Here is a 24,469-nt window from a genome sequence, read left to right as displayed (position 1 = left end):
GTCATACCTGCATTAAATTAACAATATGAAAAGGAAATCAGCAACAAAGATGAGGTTTCAAACTGTGAACTTTGTTTAATGCGATACAATAAATCTTATGTGAGCAGCGCAAAGCACATAAATAGCATACAGGTATTTTAGGGTGAGAAACTTACTTCTGTGGGATTATTAACCGTGGCACTTTATTTCATTTGTAGATGATGTATTAACAAGAAACAACCTTCTGTTCAGTTTCAATAGCGAACACCTTATCCAAACTTCACTCTGCTTGACCATTTCACATCGTCAAGAACTCGACAATCTATGAAAATATTACAGTATTTCAAAATATACATTATTTATAAGAAATAAATACAACAACACTTTTATAGCCATCACATAACATTTCTGCTTAGCCAGTAAAATTATTGTATCTTCCATATATAGGTCACATTATATATTTTCTTCTTTAGTAACAGGGACATTCAGTATGTACACAGACAACGCAGCTTCAAATCTTAAACAGTATATGCACATAAAATAGCTGGAATTGCTTCGCTCTCTTCATTCTAGTATTATGTTATATAGAAATTATGAACGTTTTTGTTTTAACACAGCAAAAAACAAAGTTAACGAGTGCATTGGTTGAAAACGTTTTTCATTCTTGTAATTTGCGTTCCAGCTCTGAGAAAACCTTTGCATTGATTTCATCCACTTCGTCTTCCACCTGGGTAAACAAAGATATGGGACAATATAATGAATGGGACATAAAACTCTACAAAGACAGATAGTATAATACTTTGTCTCAAATCCCGAAAAAACTAAACTCGGTATAGTAGCAAATACCCACTGACTGAAAAATTCAAGTCTGGTCTTATTATTTAGCCTTGAGGGTCCAAAAAATGTTTTGATTTGATTATGGAACAATTTCCTGTATATGATGATTTAAATATCCAGAAGGAAACCGCTCAGATAAATCCCAGAATGAACAAATCAGAAAAAGAAACCTGCATAAATCTCTGCTCAGCTACAAAACTACACAATAGAACTTCAGTATCACCTGTTCCACTTTGTCTACTTCTGGGATATAAAACTGCAGCATGTTCTGAATCCCATTCCGCAGTGTGACCGAAGAGCTGGGACACCCTGTGCAGGAACCGACCAGCTTCAGCTTGACTGTGCCGTCCTCAAAACCCTTGTAGATGACATCGCCTCCGTCCTCCTGCACCGTCGGCCTTGTTGAATAATGTTATACAGAACAAAACAACAGAAAGGATAGAGAGTTTAGACTGATGTCTCAGTACAGCTGTCTTTAACCATCACTTCAGAATGCTGAGTAGAGCAATGATATTAAGGAAATATCTCATCGACTGAAATAATCAAACATTTATCAAACAATGAACTTACATAGCTCACATAAGCTGTTTTCAGACATGAACTCTGTAAAATGACATTTTCTGGACTTTCACATATGAAGATCACTGAAGGAGATTCTCCAGGTCAGACAGGTTCACAACAACAGGAACATTTCTGGAACATTTAAATAAGTGGTAGCCCCCGGGTAGAGCATGCATTTGACATCTTCGTCTTCTACGTGTTGTGAATTTTACGAACAATTTCCTGCCGTGTTCTCACATTGGCTCACTCAGACATTTCCTGGACATTTTATTATAGGGGGCTAACAAAAAGAAGTGTTGAGCAATTGACTCAGACATTTGCATACAGCTCCTCTGGAAAATTTCAGAAAACTATCCAGAGTTCGGTGCATGTCTGAAAACAGCTAGACGCTACAAAAAACACCAAAACGGCTGAAAACTTTTTTGTACCTAATCCTGTTGTCCAGAAGCTCCTTTATCATAGATACAACTTCATCATCGTCTTCAGAAATACCTACAATAAAGAAAACGCACTGTTTACTTTTTGCACAATTTTACTGACAAAATATACATGAATGTCGGTATAAAAAAAATGGCCACATTTCATAACTCACTGCTTTCATTGTTAACTGTCCCTGTTGTTATCGGGTCACCGCTCTCAAAGAACTTAGTAATGGCGTCCAAAGCATGACGCTTGATGTCTGTCCATTCCACATCTTCATCTGCCTGAGAGGACAGCAAAGATCTCATGGACATGTTGTCTCTCTACCACAGTTTCATAGCAATAAAATCACACAGAGAAGCTGTTAAAAATACAGTTCATACTTACTTTAGTGACTGTGATGAAGTCAGGGCCGAAGAACACACTTTTCACTCCTTCAATCTCAAACAAGACCCTGAAACAAACATTTTATCATGTTAATGTTCAATAAAATGAAAAACACAACACACAATGACAGTTAGAAGTCGGAATTCGTTGGCGTTCGTTTAGTGTTAACAATATCCGGTTGTGCTGGTCTTAGCGTCACTCCCCCAAAATGTCATCACGAAAAAATGTAGACGTCAAAGAGTACATTCCACTGACACACATGAATCACACAACGCGTACAGACACACACCTTTTCCTAAGTCAGACAGATGTTTCTATTAAAATCTATTTAGTCAAATTAGAAACTGTACAACGTCAGCTTGACAAAGTACGACGGTAAACACAACCTTGCTAAAGATGAGGATTCCGCTGAGCTTGGAGAGGGAAAGTCAAGTGTTCCACTTCCTAGGACTGGTTTACCAGGGAGAAACTTCAAGCTTCTGGGGTTTGGAGTGTCTTGAGTCTGGATGGAGAAGTGTCTCACTGAAAAATATCATAAAAAATTATTTCTTTTTAGGTTTTGTGTTTTTCTTTTCTACGATATATGAAATACTTTAGAGCAAGTTTACAGAGTGTTAGTGGATCTATTAAGGTTGTGATCTGAATGCAATGCACCTGTTGACCCACATTGTGCATGTGATTTATATCATTTCCCTTCGCACCAAGAAACCGACCAGTAGTTTTTAGCTGAATGGTAATTTGTACGTTGCCAGGAAGTTAATTATTTCTTGCTCTGTACATGATTTGTGCTGTTTTGAATTCCACCAGATCCCAGAATTTAAATGCATGTGACTTAAAAATAGGTTGTTAGTGTGCTCCCGATTTCCCCCGGTGTGTTTTATCTAATCTTATATTAGACCTAAGTAACATGGAATAAACCTGTGGATCCAGGGGCCCTGGGCTTTGCCTGGGGTGTCCAGACACTGGAGTCTTACTTGAGAAGAACGTGGCTCCTGCTGTCCTGCGATGAGACTGAAGTCCTCTGGAGCTCCGGGTCGTGCACTGTGAGAGATGTGAGCTCCTGATCTGCTCTGGAAACCTGAAAATGTATAAAGAGTAGTGATGCACACACCGTCTGTGGATCTACACAGGACTTCAGCTCATCCATGTTTCATTAACAGTGTTAAACAGAAAGGTCGAGGCGATGAGTGAAAGCACGTGTTTGGCTGTAAACTCAAGGATCTGTCCCAAAACTACGAACTACACAGATGTTTCATCGTTTTACTGACAGAGAAAAGTACAGCTGGCTAATGTTAGCTGCTAACACACTGCTTACAGGGATCACAAGGAACACATACATTGAAATAAAGGTAATAAAACACGAGAGTAGCTAAACTAAAATAACTTAAACCAGATTTACTCGATGTGTCCACATGTGCATCCCTGGGTCGGATAAATGACGGACCGTTGCCCAACGTCGCAGTTTGCTTGTTAGCTAACTAGCTAGCGAACAGCATCGCATCAACACGTCGTTTGTTTAAAATGCAACGCACGAGCATCAAAACGTGTTAAATCCGCCGTACACATTCATATATCACATCTATGTAGAGGTTCAAACCTGATGTGACACTTGTTTCTCGCTCGTAACAGCTGGAGGAGACCCCATCTCATGTGCGCCGCCATTTTGTTTGTTTTGAAAATGAGGACCTCGTGTGGTCGACAGGGGGCTTCTCATCCTGTCCTCAGACCAAACACAGCAATATTAGTATTATTTGTACACACTGTAGTGATATAGAGACGTAATATTGGCAGTATCTTGCAGATCTTTTTTTTTAAACATCATCTACAGAAGTGAAGATAGTTTTAAGCGCCATGTGTGGGTAAGTAAAATGCTTCATGTTTGTTTGTTTGATGATGTCACAGCTTCTATTTGTCCTTCTAGTCACATGCAGTGATTTATTTGATTTGGTGTTTTGCTTGATCTCATCCTGTGTGTTTACGCTCCATCTTCATCCTGCATGGGGTGTTTCTACTTTTAATATCACGAGATCCGGATTTTGATTCTGATCTGCATCAAATTCCACAAACTCATAAATATCAGTCCCCTAAATATGCCTGATTGTCTTTTTTTCATCTTAATCCATGAATTATTCTCTGAGAAATCAACGGAAATGTTGAAACCATAATTCACACGTTCGTCCTTGACCCGTACACCCAATTTCCTGTTAATCAATCCAGTAGTTATGTGATAATTAACAGGCAAATAAACAAACAGAGACGAAAACATAACGTCCGCAGGTAAATTAAATACTCAAACGAAGAATACAGAAGAATGATTATAGAAATGGAATCATCACAGTTTAAATGACACACATTTATACATAAAAGTGCTCGGCACAGTATGAAGGATGTGGACATTGCTGTTGCTTGTACTTGTTTAACTTGGAAGGTTGAAGAAAAGTCTGAATGCATCATTGTGATCATTATATGCCACCTCAAGCAAACATAATCCTGATCTCACATCTTCTTTGGTCATGTTCTTAGCTTTGCCCTTGGTTTGAATAGTTTGATACAGATATTTCCTTCATGAAGTGCTTGCTTAGCGCCTATGTGCACTTTTTCATTTCCTCATACACCTTCAGTTTATGAGCCAGAACCCAGAAGAAAATCGTACTTCCGTGCCTTGTTCTTTAGCTCCTGAGTGGATCCACATTTTGTTTGAATAACAAATCCTGATAAGTGTTGGACACACCTGATTTTACACCATAGCGTGCAATTAGAAACAATGACTGTGTTGGGACTTGTATTGTTCAATCAAGTAAAGGGCGTTTAAAACAGTGTACAGCTAATCGGCATACACAATTGAGAAATTAGAAAGCCAGTTAAATATTAATGGTTTGTGACTTCTGTACTGTAACTGCAGTACTCTGTATAGTCTCTGTACTGTACTGGACTTTGATCTGTCAGTCAATAAGGGTGCATGATCTGAGTGCACAGGTATTTGTGGTATGTATACCAATAGAATTCCCTTATGAAATCTACCTTTTTTTTCCTTGCCTTTATTTGTAGCAATTCCATATAAACCCAATCTTATCCTGACCTATAATAAAAAGATCACAATTTGCTATGTTTGTTGATTACACACACTTTTATGAATTGAAATAACAAGTAATTATAGCCATTGAATAAATGTACTGGATTAAAAACTACATATTCCTCCAAAATGTACTAAATTTCAGAGCTATGAGGAAAGATGTAAAAGAAATAAAGAAGCTTGTCACGTATTTGTTATGTAACACTGATTGAAGAACAACTGATGTATCTCAAAATCAAAGCTCATCTCAAAATAATACATTTAAACAGTTGTTTTCAAAAATCCAGACTGACCTGATCGAGTATGAGGAAACTCAGTTGCAGTGGAGCATGAAGGTGAGTCTCCTTGGTTCAAAACAAACACTGTCACTCAGTGTCAAGCGGTCCAACCCCATGTTTCCCAACACTTCTTCTGACAGCAGAAGATAGTGACTAAGAGGAGTGGCACAGAATGAGTGACTCTCCCACAAAGGAGCTTCATTCTGAAAAGGCGGTGGAGTCAAAACTAACGTCAGGAGCAAAATTCTGTACTGGAAGAACCTGAACAACCCTTACATCATTAGGTTAGGCAGTTGTTGTTCCTCCTGAGCTTGGTATGTAGCTATAGGGCGGACTCCACAACGATTCTACTCACAAGTCTGCTGTACGAGGGTGTGAAAGGAACCAGGACTCAAGAAATCCCTGATTAAATTTGACTTTTAACTTTGTCGTCCTCATCAACAAGACATGGTGCTCTGGATCATTCTCCCCATCGCCCTCTCGCTGGTGTCATTCATAGGAACATGGAGTGTGTAAGTGAACCAGAGACCCACATTTTTACATTTTATCTATGAACATCCTGAATAAGTTAATGTCTCACTATTGACTATTGCTTGTCATGTTCTTTTATTTTAATATTTGACCTATTTATATGTGCCATCAGTGAAAAATATATATACAATTATCATCCTTATTATTATTATGTGTTTTGTCCTTTTTTATTGTTTTAGACAATTCTTTACATAAGTTAAACAGAGAAAAACCGAGAAAGCTAAATAAAATAAAAGAACACATTAAAAGCCGAAGAGGTAAGTTTTATGTCATGTTATTTAAAGGTGGTGAGTGCAGTCTTTTAATTTGAATTGAAAAGCTCTTGAAAACTCACCCGTTGCTTAACATTTTGTGAATAGCGAACCGTTGAAAAATGTGATCTGTCAAGTTTCTTTGTGCTGCCGGGTATGAACAGCGGACAGTTGCGGATTAACAAAACACCATATGGATCAAAACCAAGACATACAAACATACTGTCACGGATAATCAAGCTCTTCCTCATCTGTGAATACACCCACATGCAGGGATTTTTTTTTTCTCATGCTTTGCCATCTACTTTCATTTTGTCTTCACTGAATATCTTTTATTGACATACACCACACATATAATAATACATGTCATTTGGCAGATGCTTTTATCCAAAGCGATTAACAGTGAGTGTATTCAACATCCATGAAGGGCCATTTAGGGGTTCAGTATCTTGCCCAAGGACACTTCGGAATGCAGATGGGAAAGACTGAGGATTGAACTGCCGACCATCTGGTTGGAGAACGAACACTCTACCCCCTCAGCCAAGTGCCGTATATGCTGTACATATGTTACATTACACTGTATATATATATATAACTAAATAACTAAATTGCAGGAGAGAATTATGGCTCCCGGTCTGGCATATACCAAGGCTCAACAGTCCCCTTAAACTCAATCAAAATGCTCTTTCACAAACTCATAAATATGAGTTATCTGAACATGCCTGATTGTTTTCGTTAAGATTCATGAATCACACTTTGGGAAACTTATCATATGTCAAAATAAACGTACTGTCTTGAAGTGTTAAAGAAAGTGAAAGAATGCATTCACCTCTGCACTAAAATTCAATAGGTTCCTTCCTGACCACACCCATCCACCAAGTTTTGTGGAATCCGTTTGGTTGTGTTTGTGTTAGCTCACTCACAAACAAACAAACAGCCTGCGGTGAAAACATAAGCTCCCTGGTGGGAGTGATCAGGTGTTGATCCAAATGTTAAAGGTACAGGAAAAACTAACTGGAGCCAACTAATTGTAAATTGACGCGGTCCGAAGGAATGAGCTGATAATGATCTAACCTTATTCTGAAAAAAGTGAAAGGTGATGATAATATTGATGCAGTGTTAAATCAGTAACACAAAAAATCCAGTCATGCAGTTTAATGTTGGTTCCCATCAAATCAATAATGTCACAGAACCCAACTTGTGTCAATTTATATTTGCTTTTCTTTTCTTTATCCAGATATGGCCTGGCCTTCTCCAATGAACACGTGTGCTCCCTCAGCGACTGGTAAGTTGTATGTTGTTAGTTTAAAAATGTCATCATCAACATCTGGATGTGACAGATTCTCTTAAAAAAACATTTTGAACTTTTTCTAAGGGAGGGTGGCAACTTCTGCACAGGGAATAATTCCACTGGATGTTGCAGTGTTCCTACCATAAGGTAAAAATACAGTATACAAAATGTCATGTTTTTTTCATTTGTTCTTGAAATAGTGAAACATAACTAATCTGAACAAATGATTCCAGCTCAAGTGGAACCAACGCACCAGAAAATTCCCTTTTTACAGCCTCGATCAACGCTGCATCCATCCTGTGTGAGTTTACCTGCTGAAGGCTGAACACCTTCACACACATGATATGAGTGACATGTTGTAGCCCTGACAGCTGTGACTTCCTCCTCAGTTCTGCTCTTCTGCATATTCCACCATGCACATGTTATGGAGAAACACACATGTCATTCTATGCTGAGCAAGTTTGCGTTGGTCTTTGGCGTGGTGGCGTCCATGGGGGCCTTCACTGCTGGAAACTGCAACGTAAGTGCTGCTCTTCCTGCACGATGTGTTTTTGCTGCATGAGATTCAAGATGTCTCAATGTTTGTTTTATAGCACAGGTTGGCACGGATCCTCCATCCAGTGTTTTAACATAATGTTAGAGAAGCTACGTAAACTGTGCGATTTCTATTAAAGTGATAATATCAAGTGTGTTCAAGAGCCCATATCAACAACAGCACTTGACAAATTCTAACTTTCAGTGACTCAATCAATCCAATGATCCAACCTAAAAAGCACCTTTCAAACAAATATAATTCAAAGTGTTTTACAGGTGATCATAGGATGTTAAAAATTAATTAAAATTTGTTAAAAACATTCATGTCATCGTATGAGGTCAAAACATCTGAAAAAGACTATATAAACATTGACATTACCAGAGTTGACAACTATTCAAATTTATAAAATGTATTAAGATTAGAATGAATTAAATTAAAGTTATGTTTTTTTACCCTAATGTAACTGAGGCAGTTACCACCTGAACGCCTAAGGTTTGTCCCATTAAAAACAAAAGATATTTTCTCAGGTGATATAACTCCAGAACACAGATCCACACTTGTAATAGTCTTTATAACGATCTGTGCCCATGTTTCTACCTGGTGTTCATGCACTGACCCTGGGACCTGCTGACTGTTCCTCCACAGCCTGGTTACCTGCCACTGCTTCACTACTTCGGAGCTGCCACCAGCTTCATATGCATCTGCTTCTACAGCATCCTGCTCACTATCCTGACCAGGAAGTGTGTGCTGACTGGGTACGAGAAGGTCCTCTACCCATTCCGCATCACCTCCACCGTGATTCAAGCCATCGTCACCCTCTGCTGTATCCTTTTATGATCCATGGATAGTAAACATTATTGGTGGGGTTTCCTACAGGGGGTGGGGACAGTTTGCTTCAGCAGTGACGTCTGTGTAGCACTCTCCAGCTGCTTTATACAGCACCACAGACCCTTTGTGCTGCACTTGGATCCGGCCGGCTGCTCTGTTGACAAAGTGGGACTGGCCACTCCAGTCCACCTGACTGAAGCAGATACAAAATGTATAAGTGGCATTTATGGGCCACATCAATCTTTAACCATTGTTTTCCTGTCACACTCTATGAAAGCTACAGTGTTTAATGTAAAACTCAGAAACACTGAGTTGCAGACATCCAAAAGTATACATGTATTTATATTTTTTATAGTCTTAATGGCCACTTCACACCCACATTCATACAGAGCATTTACGTACAATGACAATCACATACTGCTGGCACAGCCACAGGGGTATCTGTATACACCTGTTTCTCTCAGTATATTGCCCAAGGGCACTTCCGCCCCTGGAATGGAGAATACTGGATGACGCGCTCTACCTCCTTATCTGCAGGCTAAACCTCTAGGCCTCTAGTTTGAAGTCAGGAACACAGTTTCTATCAATGCACTCACCCTTATGAAGTTCACTGTTACAGGATGAGCTGAAGCACATTCTTCCTCAGGTAGTAAAATAATTTTCACATTTCCTCACAAATGAGCGCAAACTCACTTCATTGGGCTAAACGTGTGTCTGCGAATATTCATTTAGGTCATAGGATAAGAGCAAAAAGATTAGGTAGACAGATTTGCATTATATTCCTGAAGATATTCACCCAGCACCTAAAAGGCTTCTTCAAACAGGGAGGTCTGTCACTGTCACTGCCTCTGACTTATAAATCTGTATTTGTGCTTTGTTGTCGTACATGTGTTTCAATGTCCTCAGTAGTTTTAATGTGATCTTCAGTCTCTTCAGAAGCAATTCACTACTCTGTCACTAACTGTTCCAAAAGTCCTTAACTCGCACACCTTCAGATTTGATTCTGTTTCCCCAGAATGTTTACTTTTACATCCACATAGCTGCCATATTTGAGTGGATGATCAGTGCCAACTTGGAGCTGTTTGAGCTCAGCTACGCCGTGGAGTTTTACTTCTTCTCGTCCTTCATGGTTTCAAACCTGCTGAACAAACGAGGCGAAGAAAAGCCTCTGATGATGACGATGCCCTGATGTGAGGAATCATATGCATCACATGGGCAAAGGATGGACTTAAGGCATTTGTAAGGACAGGGACTGGGACATGGCAGGGGAACCAGTAATTATCTTTTTCATCATCCTGCAAAGATGGATTTTTATCCATTTATAGATAAGCACTTTTTTTCCTCCCCCTGGCAACTAACCAAATAGTTTGATTTTGCTCACCTGGTTTATCTGTTGCATAGGTAAAACCTTTATTTATTGAAACAAGACAATTTGTGCGAACAAAATACATCAGATGTAATTATTTATTTTTTTCCAAGCGATGTTGATGCACTGCCAAAGTTCAACTAACCTGGGGTATCATACTCTGATAACCTTGTTTACACGTTTTTGTTGGATTTTGGCACAATCAGCAATGACCTAAGAATTTATCATTGTGGAGACAATCATCGTTTCTGATCGTTTCTTAACATGAAGGTTGGATGTAAGGACTTTCGTTTAGCTCCGGGACTTCAATGAAATCATGACACTTGCGGAAACCGACAAGTCCTGTTCATAGATTTGACTGTGAGATAACAGGCGGGAGGAGGAAGTGAGAAATATTCAGATTTAAAGTTTCCTAAAAGAGCAAAAGATCCTGTTTGACTGAATGATTAAAGAGTGACGAGTCAGAAAAATATGATTGGACAGTTTATCCACACTAAAACTGAGGGAGAAAACTAAACGGGCCAATTTGCATAAGTATTAAGGCCAGGCAGCAATGACAATGCTCAGAATAGTGGGTGTTGTCTGTTCTGCTTCCACGACAAACTTTTAAGGTGTGATCTATTGACGTATTTTAGTGGTTGTGAGAATAAAACAAATGATTTAATTCGCCTTTATATAAAGTCACTGCAAAGGCCCTGAAAATTTTTCACTTTCTGCAGCTATGTGGTCCAACATGAATATATTATGAGCAGGTATGCTTTTTTCAACTTAAGATATAGTATTTCTGCAGTTGTGGTCTCGTCATTGTTTTGCTTACCACAGAAATCAGAGCTTCAGAGAGAATGCAGCTGGATGTGTAAATAAAATAAAAACTTCACCATATCACATTTAAACTGTGCTTATTCCCACTGCCCCACTGTGATTCCACTGTTGAAGGTGTAAGTACTGAAACATTTTACAAGGTAAAAGTACAATTAAAAAGACAAACATGTACTCGATGCATTTTCTACTTGAGTAAACGTACTTGCTTTCAAATATACTTTAAGTATTAAAAGTATGTGACAGTCTACAACATTAACTGTGCCAAATGCATATTTTGTTTTATACAACAATAATACAGACTGTCATATTAGAGAATACTTCATTTTCATATCGTCAAGTTTTACTTCACCGGTGATGCTCCTGTTGCAGGAGGCGGGGTCTAATGTTACCTGCTCTGATTGGATCAATTCCTCTCTAATGGTTGATTACTTTAAAACAATGTGGACATGTAACAATGCCTTGTAAAGATGAAGTTAAGTAGAAAGTACAGATATTTGCTGATTTATGCGTTGGAGGAAAAGTAAAAAAATGTACCTGATAATAAATATACTTAAGTAAAGTACAAATACATGAAAAATCTACTTAAGCAGTAATGACGGAAATATACTTTGTTACATCCTACCATTGCACTTCAGACACTATGAATCCATGAATTCTCACAAAACGAGGCAACGTGGTCTCTGGTTTTAATGCAAAGCACTTAACCTTTACTTGAAAGAAGGTAATATACATCCTGGAATTACAGATAATAAAGGTACATTATGAGCAGTCATTTCACAATGAATATCATCTTTCCTTCGCATCAACCGAGAAAGGAGTGCAACATTATCTACAGTTGTTTTGTTAGGAAGAAAACAGTGAAAAGCACACCTAAGTCTGTCAGCATCTTTACTGCATGGTACACTGTAAAAAAAATGCCATCTATATGCAGTAGTCCACATGAACCTCAATAACAAGAAGAGAAAAAATAAGAAAAGAAAAACAATTTGAAAAAACAAGAGTTCCATGGTTGTTTTAACTAAGTAGTTCGAACTGCAATGCATACATTATAAATAAATGTAAAGGGAAAGGGGAAAAAAATGTTCAAATAGTACTACAATGCAATATTCCACAATTCCAGCATGGCTGAAACAATAAGTGGCCTCAATCCAAACCCTACACTTTGGAGTGTGACCACAGCTTTAACAAACCTTTAAGATACTGTAGATTCTTCAAACGGGTGCGTCTGAAAGTCCAACTTATGTTTAACACTGGATAAATCAAGTTAAAAATTGCCCTTAAAATTTGTTCAGTGACATGATAAATTGCCAACCACCGTATCCTGTGGGCGCGGAACACTTTGAGTAAGTAGCGAGAACAACGAGGCCTTTTCATTAAGCAACTTTCGTTTTTGCAACTTAAAGCCGTGAAGTACAGAAAAAAAGCTTGTTCTCACCTAAGCTAGGGGCGGTCACGGGTATTATGACGTTTCAATTCGAAAAAGGAAATCATTTGTGTTCTCGCTGAAGCTCATGTGAAACGTCGTCTTCTTTACGGCCTCCACTTATGAAAACTGCTCCACTGATCTCTCACGATGGGGGAAGCTCCAACTGTACACACTATGAACAATTCTCTTTTCAGTAAAAGGAAAAGGACACTACAGTAGTTGACAACTCAAAAAATTATTAATGTGATGATGCGGATTGGTAATTGTTTAAATCTACAGCAAGTTGGAAGGGGGGTTGTTTCAAACGGTGTACATGTTCTTGGTGGTGGATCCGCTCTTGCTGGACGTGTCGTCATGTGACTGGTAGCCAATCATGGCTTTGGTGGGGAGGTTCAGGCGCTCTTTATAAACTTGCCTGTGGAAAAAAGATGGAGGTTAAATGCTGTGTGAATTCTAACTTAGTGTCACCATCTAGTGTTCAGCTGCAGTCAGCACTCGGTGTATTATTTCGTGTGAACAGGGTGACGTCACTACCTACCCTATCGTCATGATGGCATCCCTGTTTTGGCAGTTGCTCGTCCAGATGGCTATTTTGTCACCTTTGGGTCTGACGTTGACCACGGCACCGCACACATCTTCACTTGCCTCATCGAACGACTCACCGACAAAACACAAGAGCTGGAAAAAACAAAATGTGACGCACTACATTAAGTATCTTTTCTTGGGGCCGTGATTCATAGGACAATGTTGGTTTGTTTAGCTGCTCAATGAAACCGGTGGTTTTACCGTCTCCATCCAGTAGCGGTCCAGGTCATTGTGTCGCTGTTGTTTATTGAGAGTCATCAGCCATCGACCGCCCAGTTTGTTCCTGTCGTCCTCCCACATTGGCTTAATCCCATCCTACCACACAAAGTCAGACAGTTATTAAATATCTCTTTCAAAAAACAAGTTGAGTAGAAAATGGTTTCTTTTCAACTGTACTTTCTTAAAAAAGGCAGATTGTATAAAAAACAAACAAAAAAACCTCTTACCTTAAATAAGCAATAATCACAACCAAAGCCAAGTTTGCTTGGTTGCTGTATGTGGTTGTATAATCTATAGAAAACACAGAATAAAACATGACTTTAGCTTCATCTGACATCACATTAAAGACACAGTGAATATGGAATATTTAACCCCTTGAAAGCCACAACCACTTAAATCTGAGAAATCTCCAACATTTTACATTTCATGTGTGAGAAGGTGTCAGTCACTTCTAAAGTTGCCCAGTTTAGATTTTCGGACACTTAAAATGTGTTATATTATAATTTATATACCTTTAATTTACGTGGCTTCATACTATATATTGCAGGTGAACATGCAATTAATGAGGTGCAGACGACAGAGGTAAATGAGACGCATAAACAAAGAGATATTGCAAACTCATGCTGTCCCCAAATCATTTTAAAGTAGCTTTACATATGTGGCTTTGTCATGTGTAAGATATACACAACTACTTTTAGAATTGGTAAACACTTACAACCTCTATAAAGTGAGATGATCATTGCAGGATAATTAGAGCAAACTTACGCCCAGAAGTCTTCCACTGTGTCAAATTTGGAAATGAGACGCAGGTTCTCTGTCCAGCTTTTGCTCTTGTCGTTTTTGAAATACCACAGCGCCCATCTGAGAGAGGGGAGGACAACAACCACAACACGGTCAGTATTCACAGGACTGTAGAAAAATGACTCCAGAACAGAATGAAACCGTGCGAGTATATTTGAAAGCGAGAAAATAAAAATGTAATCAGGAGGTTTCAGTAGAATGAGATGTGAATGGATGAAATGTCCTGATAACAGATACACAACAAAACACGACAGCTCGTCACAAAACATTATCAGTGCAACAGAACAGAGAACGGTGGCCATCGGAGGCACCACAAACGCAGCCTTTGTTTGTAATTCTTTCATCTATTCCCAGGAAGGGGCTAGCAGGGGACGGACGAGGGCAACGAGAGGACACCAGCTAAACCCTGTGGCCCCATGTGCCCCCCCACCCTCACCCAGCAGTAACCAACCATCAGCCGGACTCTCGTGCCATAAACACAGATATTAATAAACTCAACCAAACAGAGGATAAAAATACCCTGCTCCACTGACATAATTACACAACATAGGAGGAGATATGAGTTGGCTCTCCTCTGGTGACCCCGGCTGAGCACGCAGGGTGTATACATGACTCGTATGTCAACAAACATGGCTGTCAGCAGATAAGAGTCAGTGAAGGATTTATGGTGAGCCCTGCTCCTCACAAGTTACTCAATACTGCCAGACTAGAAGAACAGACAGAACAGTTTCAAACCCTGATCCACTTTAATGGTGATATTCAGGCGTGGCCGGGGAAGTGGATAACTAAACACAGGTGCAGCTACTTGTGGGCTTGTGTTGTGAAATTAAGGCGACATGTAAATATGGATCAACAGAGAAGCAGTGATGCTTTGACTTCAGACTGAAAACTGCTGCTTGTTGGTTTCCAGTTGTTTCAGTGTCACATGAAAATCATGAGGCATGACCTGAAACTTGGAAACGATCATGTCTAGTTATGTTACAGTGAGATAACGGAGCTGTGCAGCCTGTAAGCATCCATCTGTGATGACAGATAAACTTTTAACGAAAATAAAAGATAATATATTAACACTGTTGAATTATTATTTCATTTGGTTTTTACATGTAGTTAAAAAAAAGAACAGCATTGTGTTCAGACCCTTCAGCTGTGAGTTCAGTGTAGGTTAGTCTCAACTAGGGCTGGGCAATAAAACAATATCTGTAATTATCACTGTATAATAATTTTCATCAATAGCAATAATATATATTAATATAAAGCTTATGCATTGTGTAAGCACATTGTGGCTGGGATAACACATAATTGATCTACCTAAAAAAGGTTTCGCTGTTTATCAAGTGTTTGCCATTCTCTGCACATAAGGTCTTCAAATTTTGACAACAATAATGTGACATTATCAATATTGACTAATAAACATTTTTATCTTGATATAATTATTGGCCATATCATCTAGCCCTACTCTTCAGTTCACGTGTTTTGCCCTTTTTATCTTCATTTCAAATTGATCCTACATGTATCCAAACTGACTAAAGAACATGTCTATTCCTGCAAACTGCCGGAGCGTCAAACATTACAACACGTTTTAAAATAATATTTTTCAGAACTTCCTTGTGGTTAAATAGTCAGTGAAGCAAGACAGAAGTGACACCATCCCTCCAACTGAGTCATCCACCATTAAGGGCATCACAACCACAACATTTCTCAATGAAACCTGGGCCCATACAAGCAGAATGTCAGGATAACGTGGGCCAGATGAGAGCAGCAGAGGTGGGGACCACCTTGACCTGTGAAGCTGGGCTGAATAAGCAGAATGGCCTAGAAAGGGACTTTTCAGCATTTCATAAAACCAACTGAACAATGCTCCTGAATAGGTCGTCGCCACCACAGAACTATATGATAGCGTTTCTAAAAGAACATGGTGAACAACACATTTGTGACTCTTCTCATTGCTATGGCAATATTACATCTTTCAACTAAATACGATTGTTAAAAAGAAACTAATACAAAGCATGTTTCAGGTAACACACAAGAGTAACAAGAGTCACTAAAGAGAAGCAATTTGACTTTGTTGTCACAGCATTATCCTCTACACAGACACTGTACAGAGTCATCTGAAGCACTTAAGTTAAAACTCCATGGCAGTGACAAACATTAACAACTTGCAAAATAAATACAGGACGTCTGAATTGGGTCAAAGCCTGAGCGCAAAAGTGAGGACCTTCCCCCAGACAAGACAAAGATGAAATGTGCTCTTCAGCGCAAAATAGTAATTTTCCTTATTCTGAAGTAAAAAGTAATTTTACATGTTTTTTTTAAATAGAGCTATTTGGTTTTATTGCCTTTGGAATGCATCATAGCATAGCTTGTTTTAGACTTTAGACTTTCCTCCATGTTGTGTTCTGTTAATTGTTTCTTCCTTCCTGTTATGACCCCCCCCCCAATCCAGTCAGTTTATTGTTAGTCAGCAAGATGACAGTTTACCACGACACTTGGTGGAATGATGTGGTTTGGATCAGGGAAGAACCCGTTACATTTCGGTGCAGATCCAGATGCTTAAAATTATGAGATAGGGTCGTTTTTTCATCATTTACATTGATTTCTCAGAGAATCATTCATGGATCTTGATGGGGGAAAAAATGTAAGTGTCACATAAAACTCTGAATCTAGTGAATGTAAATGTGGTTTCATAGAGGAACTGTTGGGCCTTGGCGGAAGTAAATGCTCTACAGTGTGCGATTCTAGTTTGAGTCATTTCTGTGATGCATTGGTGTTTAGTTGAGCAAATGTTATAAAAGGAACTGTCTTTGCGCTGTTGTCAGTTGCTGTTGGCAGCAAAACCTTTCAGTTGCAATATCCTGTCAAACACAGCAGCTGTGTGTGTTTTTGTGTATTCTCACCTGTTTTGCAAAGGGTGTTTGACGTACTGCTCGGGATTTGCAACGACTTGGCTTTCAGTCGGTTGATCTTCAGTTTCAGGTGCTTTCTGTAGAGAGAGAGAGAAACACAGCGTATAACTTATTAGAAAACAAGAGATGTTTATAGAAAATATCAGTTCAACACATCAAGTCTCATCCATGTACTGTGTGTGCTGATCAAAGGGGAGATGATGGGAGACATACGAACATTCATCAGTGTCAGGATTTGACAGTGGATGGTTACATTTACAGGGCTACGACTAATAATCATTTTCTATATCCATAAATATGGCATTCCCTTTTATGTTAATAATATAGCCTGCGGAAATTTGAAACATGAAAAACTCATGTGCAGAGGCGAAGATCCTGATTTCAATTGTCCATTTGTTAATTAAACACATGAATTTGTGTTCAAGTAACATCTTTTTACATTTTTACTCCAACTTTGATCGATTTATAATCGATTATCGCCGTTTATTTTCCTGCTCTATTAATATCACAGTGCAAATGAGGTCCTGTGCTGTGTCTTAAGGTCACGTTTACACGTCAGGGAGCTGCATCAGTGCTGCAGCCACATCACTGATATATCTGACGATGACACACCGTTAAACACCGTGTGACACTATCGATTAACTTCAATGTGTGGCAGCACAACGTTGATGCTACAGCACAGCTCACAGAAAGCTAGCAGCTAGCTTTCGCTTCGTATACTACAGAACAAGGGACAAAAGGGCTCAGTGAAATCGAAGCTAACCTCAGAGTATTGAGTTAACGCCTGCTAGCATTAGTTTATACAGACGGGCTGAGCTGTGCTAGCTACCAGCTAGATACACACGTGTCCGGATTGTGAAAAAACACCATTAATAAAGTCGCATTATGAGCATTTACACGTACTGACGGTTTACTGAGCGACCGACGCGTTACCGACTCGCATCGAAGCGGTTAAAAGCATCACAGACAGTTAGGATGACCGACGTGCTCCCGGTCAGTCCCTCCCTGCCGACAAAGTCTCATGCATCACATTGCTGTGCATGCTAACGCTAACTGTGATCCACGCCAAACGGGCTCATCAGTCACCAGAAGCCCTGCGTCTCCACCAGGAATCTGCGGCTTCACGGAGGCGATGCTTGCGAACAGCAGACCCGGTGGAGACCAGCTCCATCCCTCCCTGCACGGCGCGCGGGGCTTTTCTCCCCCGGCTCTCTTGTCTCTCTTACCGGCTCCGATGTCGCCATCTTGACAGTAGAAATGTTCTGTCCGTTCGGCGCTTCTGCGTCACCGCCCGACTACTCACACTGCTACGGAAGCCGCGTCAGTCCAACGGCGGGGTGGGAGACCATGAAGCCCTTTGAAACCAAGAAGCATCTCAACAAAGCATCGCTGGATTTATTCAGTGTTTCAACACAACCAGTCACTGATTCGTGTGAAGTGGGAGAAAACAGGATCCAATATTGAATATAAAGTACATCTCACATCTACCATGTGTATCTCCCAATTTTTCTCTTTTTTAACAAAATGTGCTTTTTGCCTTGCCATCACTTACTTTGTGTCGACACCATCACACGACAAAACCACAAATTCCTTTTCACTCACATTATGCTGAACCTATAAAAACTCCAACAAATAAAATGTTCACCGAGGCCAATAGAGCCCTCAAGTATTTTGTTTTATTGGACTGTATAATAGAATTTTAACTTTACCTTAAACAGCAATTACAAATGTTTTCAAGATTTAAGAACACATTGTCATGTTAGGACACGGATTACATTTTCACATATGACCAAGAATTCCTCAAAAAATATGAAATATCATACTGAAATATTCATCTTTCTTTTCAGTTTTTATGCATTTTTTCAATTCAATTGTATGTCTATTTCTTTTAAATGTCATTTTAACGTGTTTTTGTGTTATTTAAAATCACTTCCCATATATGAATCACATTTTAACACGTTTATATTTTTCTAAACACGTTTTTATTTTTATCAACAAGTTTTTATTTTTTATCTATATTGTATTTAAAGCACTTTGAGCTGCATTTCTTGTATGGAAGTCTTTTATGAAAGGTGCTTTACAAAATAAAGTCATCATAATCATTATTATTATTATTATCACTAATTTGATAAGAACTACTGTTCATTCAAAACATTTTACTACCTTGTATTAGAAGTGATCCAGGGCTGAACATGAGAGCTGTGGTTTAACCTTTAGAGTAATTCAAGAGTTCACCCACTCACCCAGCACGTTGTTACAAACACCATACAAATATTATATCTTACACTGGTTCGGGCCTCAGGTCCCCTGGCATGGATTCCATTGATTACATCAGGACCAGGATTACAGACTGATGGACGAGCAGGTCGGTAGAGACCAGAGATTAGAGTTAGCAGGTACATAAGGATACATAAGCGAATGATGTGACATCTGAAAAAGGGCTGATGTAAGTACCAGTGGGCAGATGAGGGAAAGGACGAGGTGTAAAAGTGGGCAGGGATTGCCAGGTGATAAGAAATAGAAAACCGGGTAAGCAGGCAGATGTGGAAACAGGAAGAAAGTCCAAGCACATCTGGTGGTTGAAACCTCAGGATCGGTGCATCACTAGTTATTTTCTAGCTGTGTGAATATCTTTCTCAGAACAGATAGAACTGTAAAGATGTTTCTAAAAGTAAAATTGATCTGGAGCGATAAAATGACTTGAGCTTCATTAAAGCTTAAAATTTACGGGATCAAATTCAGAAAACTTTCCAGAGTCAAAAGGTGGAGCTCAGCATGGTGATGCAATTTCTCAAAATGCTTGAGTTGTGAGATAATGGTATCAAATATAGCACAGACAATCTAATGCTCTGCTGTGTTTGTTTAACTTAAGTGAGTCATCTTGCTGAGTGAGTTATTTTCTGACACCCTCAATGTCATCTGAGAGAAAAACAACACAACCATGTTAATAGATCTGGATGGAAATTGTGCAAAAAAGCAGTGAATCATCATGGCTAAGATTACATTACTCAACAGAAATCCCCTAAGTGACTCATACAGTGCATATTATGGGATGTTGAAAAATAAAAAAGAATATAAATTAAAACTAGAATGGCACATACCTGCGCCAAGGCTCAACGGTCTCCTTAAATTCAATCAGCTGCACCAAATAGCACACACTCATATATACCAGTCCCTTAATCATCCCAGATTTCTTATTTCAATCAAGGTCAATTAAATATTCTGTGAGTAATCAACAAAAATGCTGAAATATGCCCTATCATGTAATGTTAAAGAAGGTGCAAGAAAATTCCTGGCTTCGCCCCCTGATCTGGATCCACACCAAACTTTAACGGCTTCTTTCCTGACTCATTCCATATCCTACCACGTGCTAATCCAGTCTACAGTTTTTGCGTAATCCTGCAAACAGACTTTCAAACAAACTCAGACGAAAATAAAACACCCTTGGCGGATGAATAAGCAATTAAACATCTTCAGGTGGATAAAAACAGATCAGCTGACTTCAGCTGTCAGAGAAGAACAGCCCTTTAAAAAGCCCACACATATACTGTACCTGAAGTCAATCGTTACCTGGCTCTTCATCTCTATCACACACTCATGCTGTTTGTAAACCGAATAATCAGGACAGAGAAAATCATGATCAGGTCCAAAATATAAATATGACTTTATTTCACAATCCCAAAAGAGATCAGCCATCCGTAGAAGGAATGCTAAATTGAGTCTCTTCTCAAGTCTAAACTGGATATACTTTTCAGTAACATACAGTATTTCCGTTTGAAAATAAGCAAGATCATCCATTGTCTAAACACCATTAACAGTACAGTAAAAACAATATGGTTCACCTACATATTTGCACATTTTCTACTCATTAAAACTTGTTTTTTTCAGATTTCTGAATGCTGGTGCTAGTTGTTAGTTTCTTGCCGATACAAAGAGGTCGAATGTGGACTGTTCCACACACAGTAAATAAAAAGAAAGATTCAAAACTGTAGCTTTGCCAAAATATTCCTTCTAAATAAACTGATCTTAAAAAAGTGTTTACATTCATTTTCAGTTGTGTTGTGAGTTCTGATAATTGCTGGAGGGTCGCTTTTATCTGTGGAAGACATTTGAGCTCTAGATGCAAATCTGCAAAATATATTTTTTACTGATACTTGAAAAACAGGATTAATGTTGAGAAACCATCCAGAGAAATGACAAAACTACATTTGTGTTGATTAAAATATCAAATCAGTGAGTGCCGAGTTATTTTAAAAAAGCACCGTGCCACCACTGTTTAGAATAGAACCAGGTTAAATGCATGTACCTCGACATCTTGTCCGATTAGCACCAAGAAGAAGTCCAAGTGTTTAAAAGCCCACAGCTTTCTAGCGTGACAATGAGTGAAACGTTCTTCATCTCTTGTGCTGAAATTTCACTGATGAAAAGATTCATGGGTAAAAAAAACACCTGATTCACGAGGAGTTGACACCAACCCCCCTTTTTCAGACCCTGTAAAAAGATATCTGTAAACAAAGTCTTCATGAGGGCCGAGCACCCGAAATCGTCTTAGGTAAGTGTCCGTGTGGGGTCGTGATGTTTGAGTGGTTTTCCAACAAAACAGAGAAAAGAAATTGTTTGATGAATCAGTGTTGGCTAACACAGTTTTGCAAATTCAAATCCAGAGGATGGACGTAAGAATATTCTGTTAACACATCTGAAAACCTGGTGAAGAAGATATGGAGGTCGGTTTAGCACCATTCAAATGCACAGTTTTTTAAAATCCTATAATCACACTCGTGCTTTATGAAAGACCTTTGAACATAAGTGCCAGTAATGATAAGCACCTCATTGTTGCAGCATTTCATGATTCCTCGTTTAAAATGTCCTAAATGCCATTTTCAGCCGAATGAATGAAAAATCTAATGAATGCAGGAAAACTGTGAAAATGAGACAGGGTTCATGCGTAAGTGTCAATATATCTCTATCTGTACATACATATTCAGGCCTATGGATTGGGACCTTTTTCAAGTTAAGAAAATAAAAAAAGTGCTTCTTAATATGCCATACATGTCTGTGAATAAAAGACAAACCATCCAGACATAGAGAAAATAAACAAAAACAACAAACCAAACAAGTACATTTCGTTCCTCCGCTGCCGGCAGACGTTGGCGGCAGTGGAGGGAAAAGCATGATGCTACATGTGACACTCTGTAGTAAATATATGCACAATATTAGTTCTCTACATTATGTGGTGTAATGAGTTTGCTTAACAAAGGTTACAGTGAACATGGCACCGATGTAAAAGCCAGAGGAAGAGAACTACTGGCTGAAATAAAGAGCATAGTCCTACTGTGAAAACATAAAATCTGAGCGCCAACACATAATAATGCAGGTTATCATCTTGCAGTAAACAGGCTTACACCAGGAATTAAATAGAAATCGTTATGATCACAATAAATAATCACATCTTTTTTTTTGTTCTTAGTCATGTATATAAAACCATTTTTAAAAACGCCTTTAAAATGCTTCAAAGCACCATTTCCTTTATAATAAAAACCGACACCGAAACTCACAGTTAAAAAGCCGACAGACTTTGGTCTTCTTCATCACTCTGGATGCAAAGAAGAAGAAGGACAAAGTGAACAAACGGAGATTAGAAAAAGCACAATGAAAACAACGTAAAAATGAGAGTAGAAGTTTGAAGTTGGTTGAGGTAAGGCAGAAGCACAGGGAGTTTTCTGTGTGTGTGTGTGTGTGTGTGTGTGTGTGTGTGTGTGTGTGTGTGTGTGTGTGTGTGTGTGTGTGTGTGTGTGTGTGTGTGTGTGTGTTTGTGTGTTTAAAACATGTCGACTAAGTCCAGCGGCTGTAGGGCCCTGTCACTTGAGTAAGAGCATAGGGGGACACGGTGATGACGCCGTCCCTCGGGAGAGTCAGTGCTCGGCGTGTGGGGACAATTATTGTCCTCCTCGTCTCCCCTGCCTCCTCCCCCGTCTCCTCCTCCAGCTCCCCACCTCCTTTGCCATTCTGCCCGAGACTTTCCTCCATCCTCAATCTCTCTGCCTCCTCCTCCCTTTCGCGTTCCCTCTTGGCCATTTTGGCGTCCCACATGGCCATCCCGTGGCCTGGCTCATTCAGAGACTTGTGCTGGTAGAAGACCAGGGAGATGCGGGTGGGGTGGCTGCGGTCTGGCCTGAGGATAGGGGTGGTGGCGTGGAGCTCCCGCCGCGCACACTCTATCAGGATGGAACCGTGCGACGGTGCCACGGCGACTCCGCCTATGTCGTTGTCCAGGAAGTTGTGCTCGCTGTCTGACCACACCTCCTCCTGCTTAATTTCCTCTGGTTCGATTTGGGGAGGTTGTAGGGGGAGGGGGAGAGTTGAGAGGGCAGGGAAGCCATGACCCCTGACCTCTGCCGCGACATCTCCTGCAGCCCTGTGGAGTCCGTTGAGCCTGCTGAAGAGGCCCTCAGAGGTAGGTCTCGGCGAGAAGGAGGAGGGAGGAGGAGCACTCCCGCTGGGGGAGGGTCTGCGCAGAGGAGAGCAGTGCACCTCGTTGGGCTCAGTTTTAAAGGGAGAGGGGTAGTCACTAAGGGCATTATGTAGAGGTATACGTTCTGACTGGACACTCTGGTCACCAGGTGTCTGAGAGTAACCGTTCACACCGTCACTCATTGTCTTATAGTTGAGAGCCGGGCCATTCTGTCCAAACGGGAGCCCAGGCAGGCCGGGGTGGCTGGGGGGCATAACCTCCCTCTGTGGGGTGACCCCTGCACCTGGAGCGGGGTAGTTGCTGGAGCTCTGACTGTAAGTGCTGTGTTGGCTACTCTCCGGTAGATATCTTCCAACGCTGGCAGGTCTGGGTGGTTGTCTGTATGAGCTGAAGTAGCCCTGTGGCTCTGTGGAGGAAGAAAATAGGAGGTTATGTTTTCACCCCCTGTCCAGTTGGTTGGTTTATTTGATTGTTAGCAAGATTATACAAAAACTACTGAATGAATTACCACAGAACCTGATGGAAGGATGCATTATGGGTCAGGGAAGAACTATACAATTTTGGTGCAGAATCAGGGTGTGGTTACAGGATTTTATTTTTCACTTTAATTAATATTGCAAGATGGGGTGTTTTTCTACATTTTCACCAACTCCCCAGGGAATAATTCATTTATCTTGAGAAATGAAATCAGGCATATTTAGGGGAATTATATCGATGATAAATCCATTCTAACACGTCTGAAAACACATATCATAAGACTACTCATGTTCACTGGGAATGAGCGAGCCGGTATAACCAGGAAGCATTTGGTTGTTAGTTGCAGAAAGAGCTAGGCTACAAATGAGAAGCTGCAATGGAGAAAAAAATGCAGAATTTAACTGCACAGCAGTTAAAATGGGGCCAG

At 39.8% G+C, this 24,469-nt stretch overlaps 4 protein-coding genes across 5 annotated transcripts in view; 1 reads left to right on the top strand and 3 right to left on the bottom strand.

The window, feature by feature from the left end:
- Window positions 1-50: 50 nt before the first annotated feature.
- On the bottom strand, window positions 51-3,927 carry zgc:110319 (uncharacterized protein LOC796111 homolog). Its single transcript, XM_035172730.2, has 8 exons — window positions 3,782-3,927; window positions 3,159-3,262; window positions 2,571-2,706; window positions 2,185-2,251; window positions 1,970-2,081; window positions 1,806-1,869; window positions 1,040-1,214; window positions 51-706 (listed from the first exon to the last, which is right to left on the bottom strand). The coding sequence occupies exons 1-8, from the start codon at window positions 3,844-3,846 to the stop codon at window positions 638-640; spliced, it is 792 nt and encodes a 263-aa protein (XP_035028621.2). The 5' UTR covers window positions 3,847-3,927; the 3' UTR covers window positions 51-637.
- A 1,812-nt stretch (window positions 3,928-5,739) lies between these two features.
- Window positions 5,740-11,415, top strand: si:dkey-228d14.5 (uncharacterized protein LOC796266 homolog). Its single transcript, XM_035172731.2, has 7 exons — window positions 5,740-6,047; window positions 7,555-7,602; window positions 7,693-7,755; window positions 7,842-7,909; window positions 7,998-8,128; window positions 8,789-8,966; window positions 9,967-11,415. Exons 1-7 carry the CDS (start codon window positions 5,983-5,985, stop codon window positions 10,158-10,160), a joined length of 747 nt encoding a protein of 248 aa, XP_035028622.2. The 5' UTR covers window positions 5,740-5,982; the 3' UTR covers window positions 10,161-11,415.
- A 413-nt stretch (window positions 11,416-11,828) lies between these two features.
- Window positions 11,829-18,466, bottom strand: eif4e1c (eukaryotic translation initiation factor 4E family member 1c). The gene is made up of 7 exons (XM_035172732.2): window positions 18,320-18,466; window positions 17,085-17,170; window positions 14,155-14,250; window positions 13,617-13,680; window positions 13,372-13,485; window positions 13,124-13,263; window positions 11,829-13,000 (listed from the first exon to the last, which is right to left on the bottom strand). The coding sequence occupies exons 1-7, from the start codon at window positions 18,335-18,337 to the stop codon at window positions 12,886-12,888; spliced, it is 633 nt and encodes a 210-aa protein (XP_035028623.1). The 5' UTR covers window positions 18,338-18,466; the 3' UTR covers window positions 11,829-12,885.
- A 2,267-nt stretch (window positions 18,467-20,733) lies between these two features.
- The window catches only part of tet1 (tet methylcytosine dioxygenase 1), a 30,599-nt gene continuing 26,863 nt past the window's right edge, over window positions 20,734-24,469 (bottom strand). For both annotated transcript variants that reach the window (XM_035172401.2, XM_035172402.2), the window contains exon 12: window positions 20,734-23,971. In XM_035172401.2, the coding sequence (XP_035028292.1) occupies window positions 22,926-23,971 (1,046 nt within the window). In that variant the 3' untranslated portion in view covers window positions 20,734-22,925. The remainder of the gene's footprint in view (window positions 23,972-24,469) is intronic.

This window comes from Hippoglossus stenolepis, chromosome 12 (assembly GCF_022539355.2).
Source record: "Hippoglossus stenolepis isolate QCI-W04-F060 chromosome 12, HSTE1.2, whole genome shotgun sequence".
Taxonomy (NCBI): Eukaryota; Metazoa; Chordata; class Actinopteri; order Pleuronectiformes; family Pleuronectidae; genus Hippoglossus; species Hippoglossus stenolepis.
The sequence above is the reverse complement of the archived record's forward strand: the minus strand, read 5'-3'. Positions and strand labels throughout refer to the sequence as shown.

Excerpts from the sequence above, each read along its gene's own strand:
- zgc:110319 (XM_035172730.2), bottom strand. The coding sequence starts at position 3,846 with ATGGCGGCGCACATGAGATGGGGTCTCCTCCAGCTGTTACGAGCGAGA. Across the intron at positions 2,252-2,570 it reads GAATCCTCATCTTTAGCAAG|GGTCTTGTTTGAGATTGAAG; the intron begins GTTGTGTTTACC and ends TGTTTGTTTCAG. Across the intron at positions 1,215-1,805 it reads CTTCTGGACAACAGGATTAG|GCCGACGGTGCAGGAGGACG; the intron begins GTACAAAAAAGT and ends TTATTCAACAAG.
- si:dkey-228d14.5 (XM_035172731.2), top strand. The coding sequence starts at position 5,983 with ATGGTGCTCTGGATCATTCTCCCCATCGCCCTCTCGCTGGTGTCATTC. Across the intron at positions 6,048-7,554 it reads TTCATAGGAACATGGAGTGT|ATATGGCCTGGCCTTCTCCA; the intron begins GTAAGTGAACCA and ends TTCTTTATCCAG. Across the intron at positions 8,129-8,788 it reads TCACTGCTGGAAACTGCAAC|CCTGGTTACCTGCCACTGCT; the intron begins GTAAGTGCTGCT and ends GTTCCTCCACAG.
- eif4e1c (XM_035172732.2), bottom strand. Across the intron at positions 14,251-17,084 it reads AAACACCCTTTGCAAAACAG|ATGGGCGCTGTGGTATTTCA; the intron begins GTGAGAATACAC and ends CCCCTCTCTCAG. Across the intron at positions 13,486-13,616 it reads GTGATTATTGCTTATTTAAG|GATGGGATTAAGCCAATGTG; the intron begins GTAAGAGGTTTT and ends TTTGTGTGGTAG.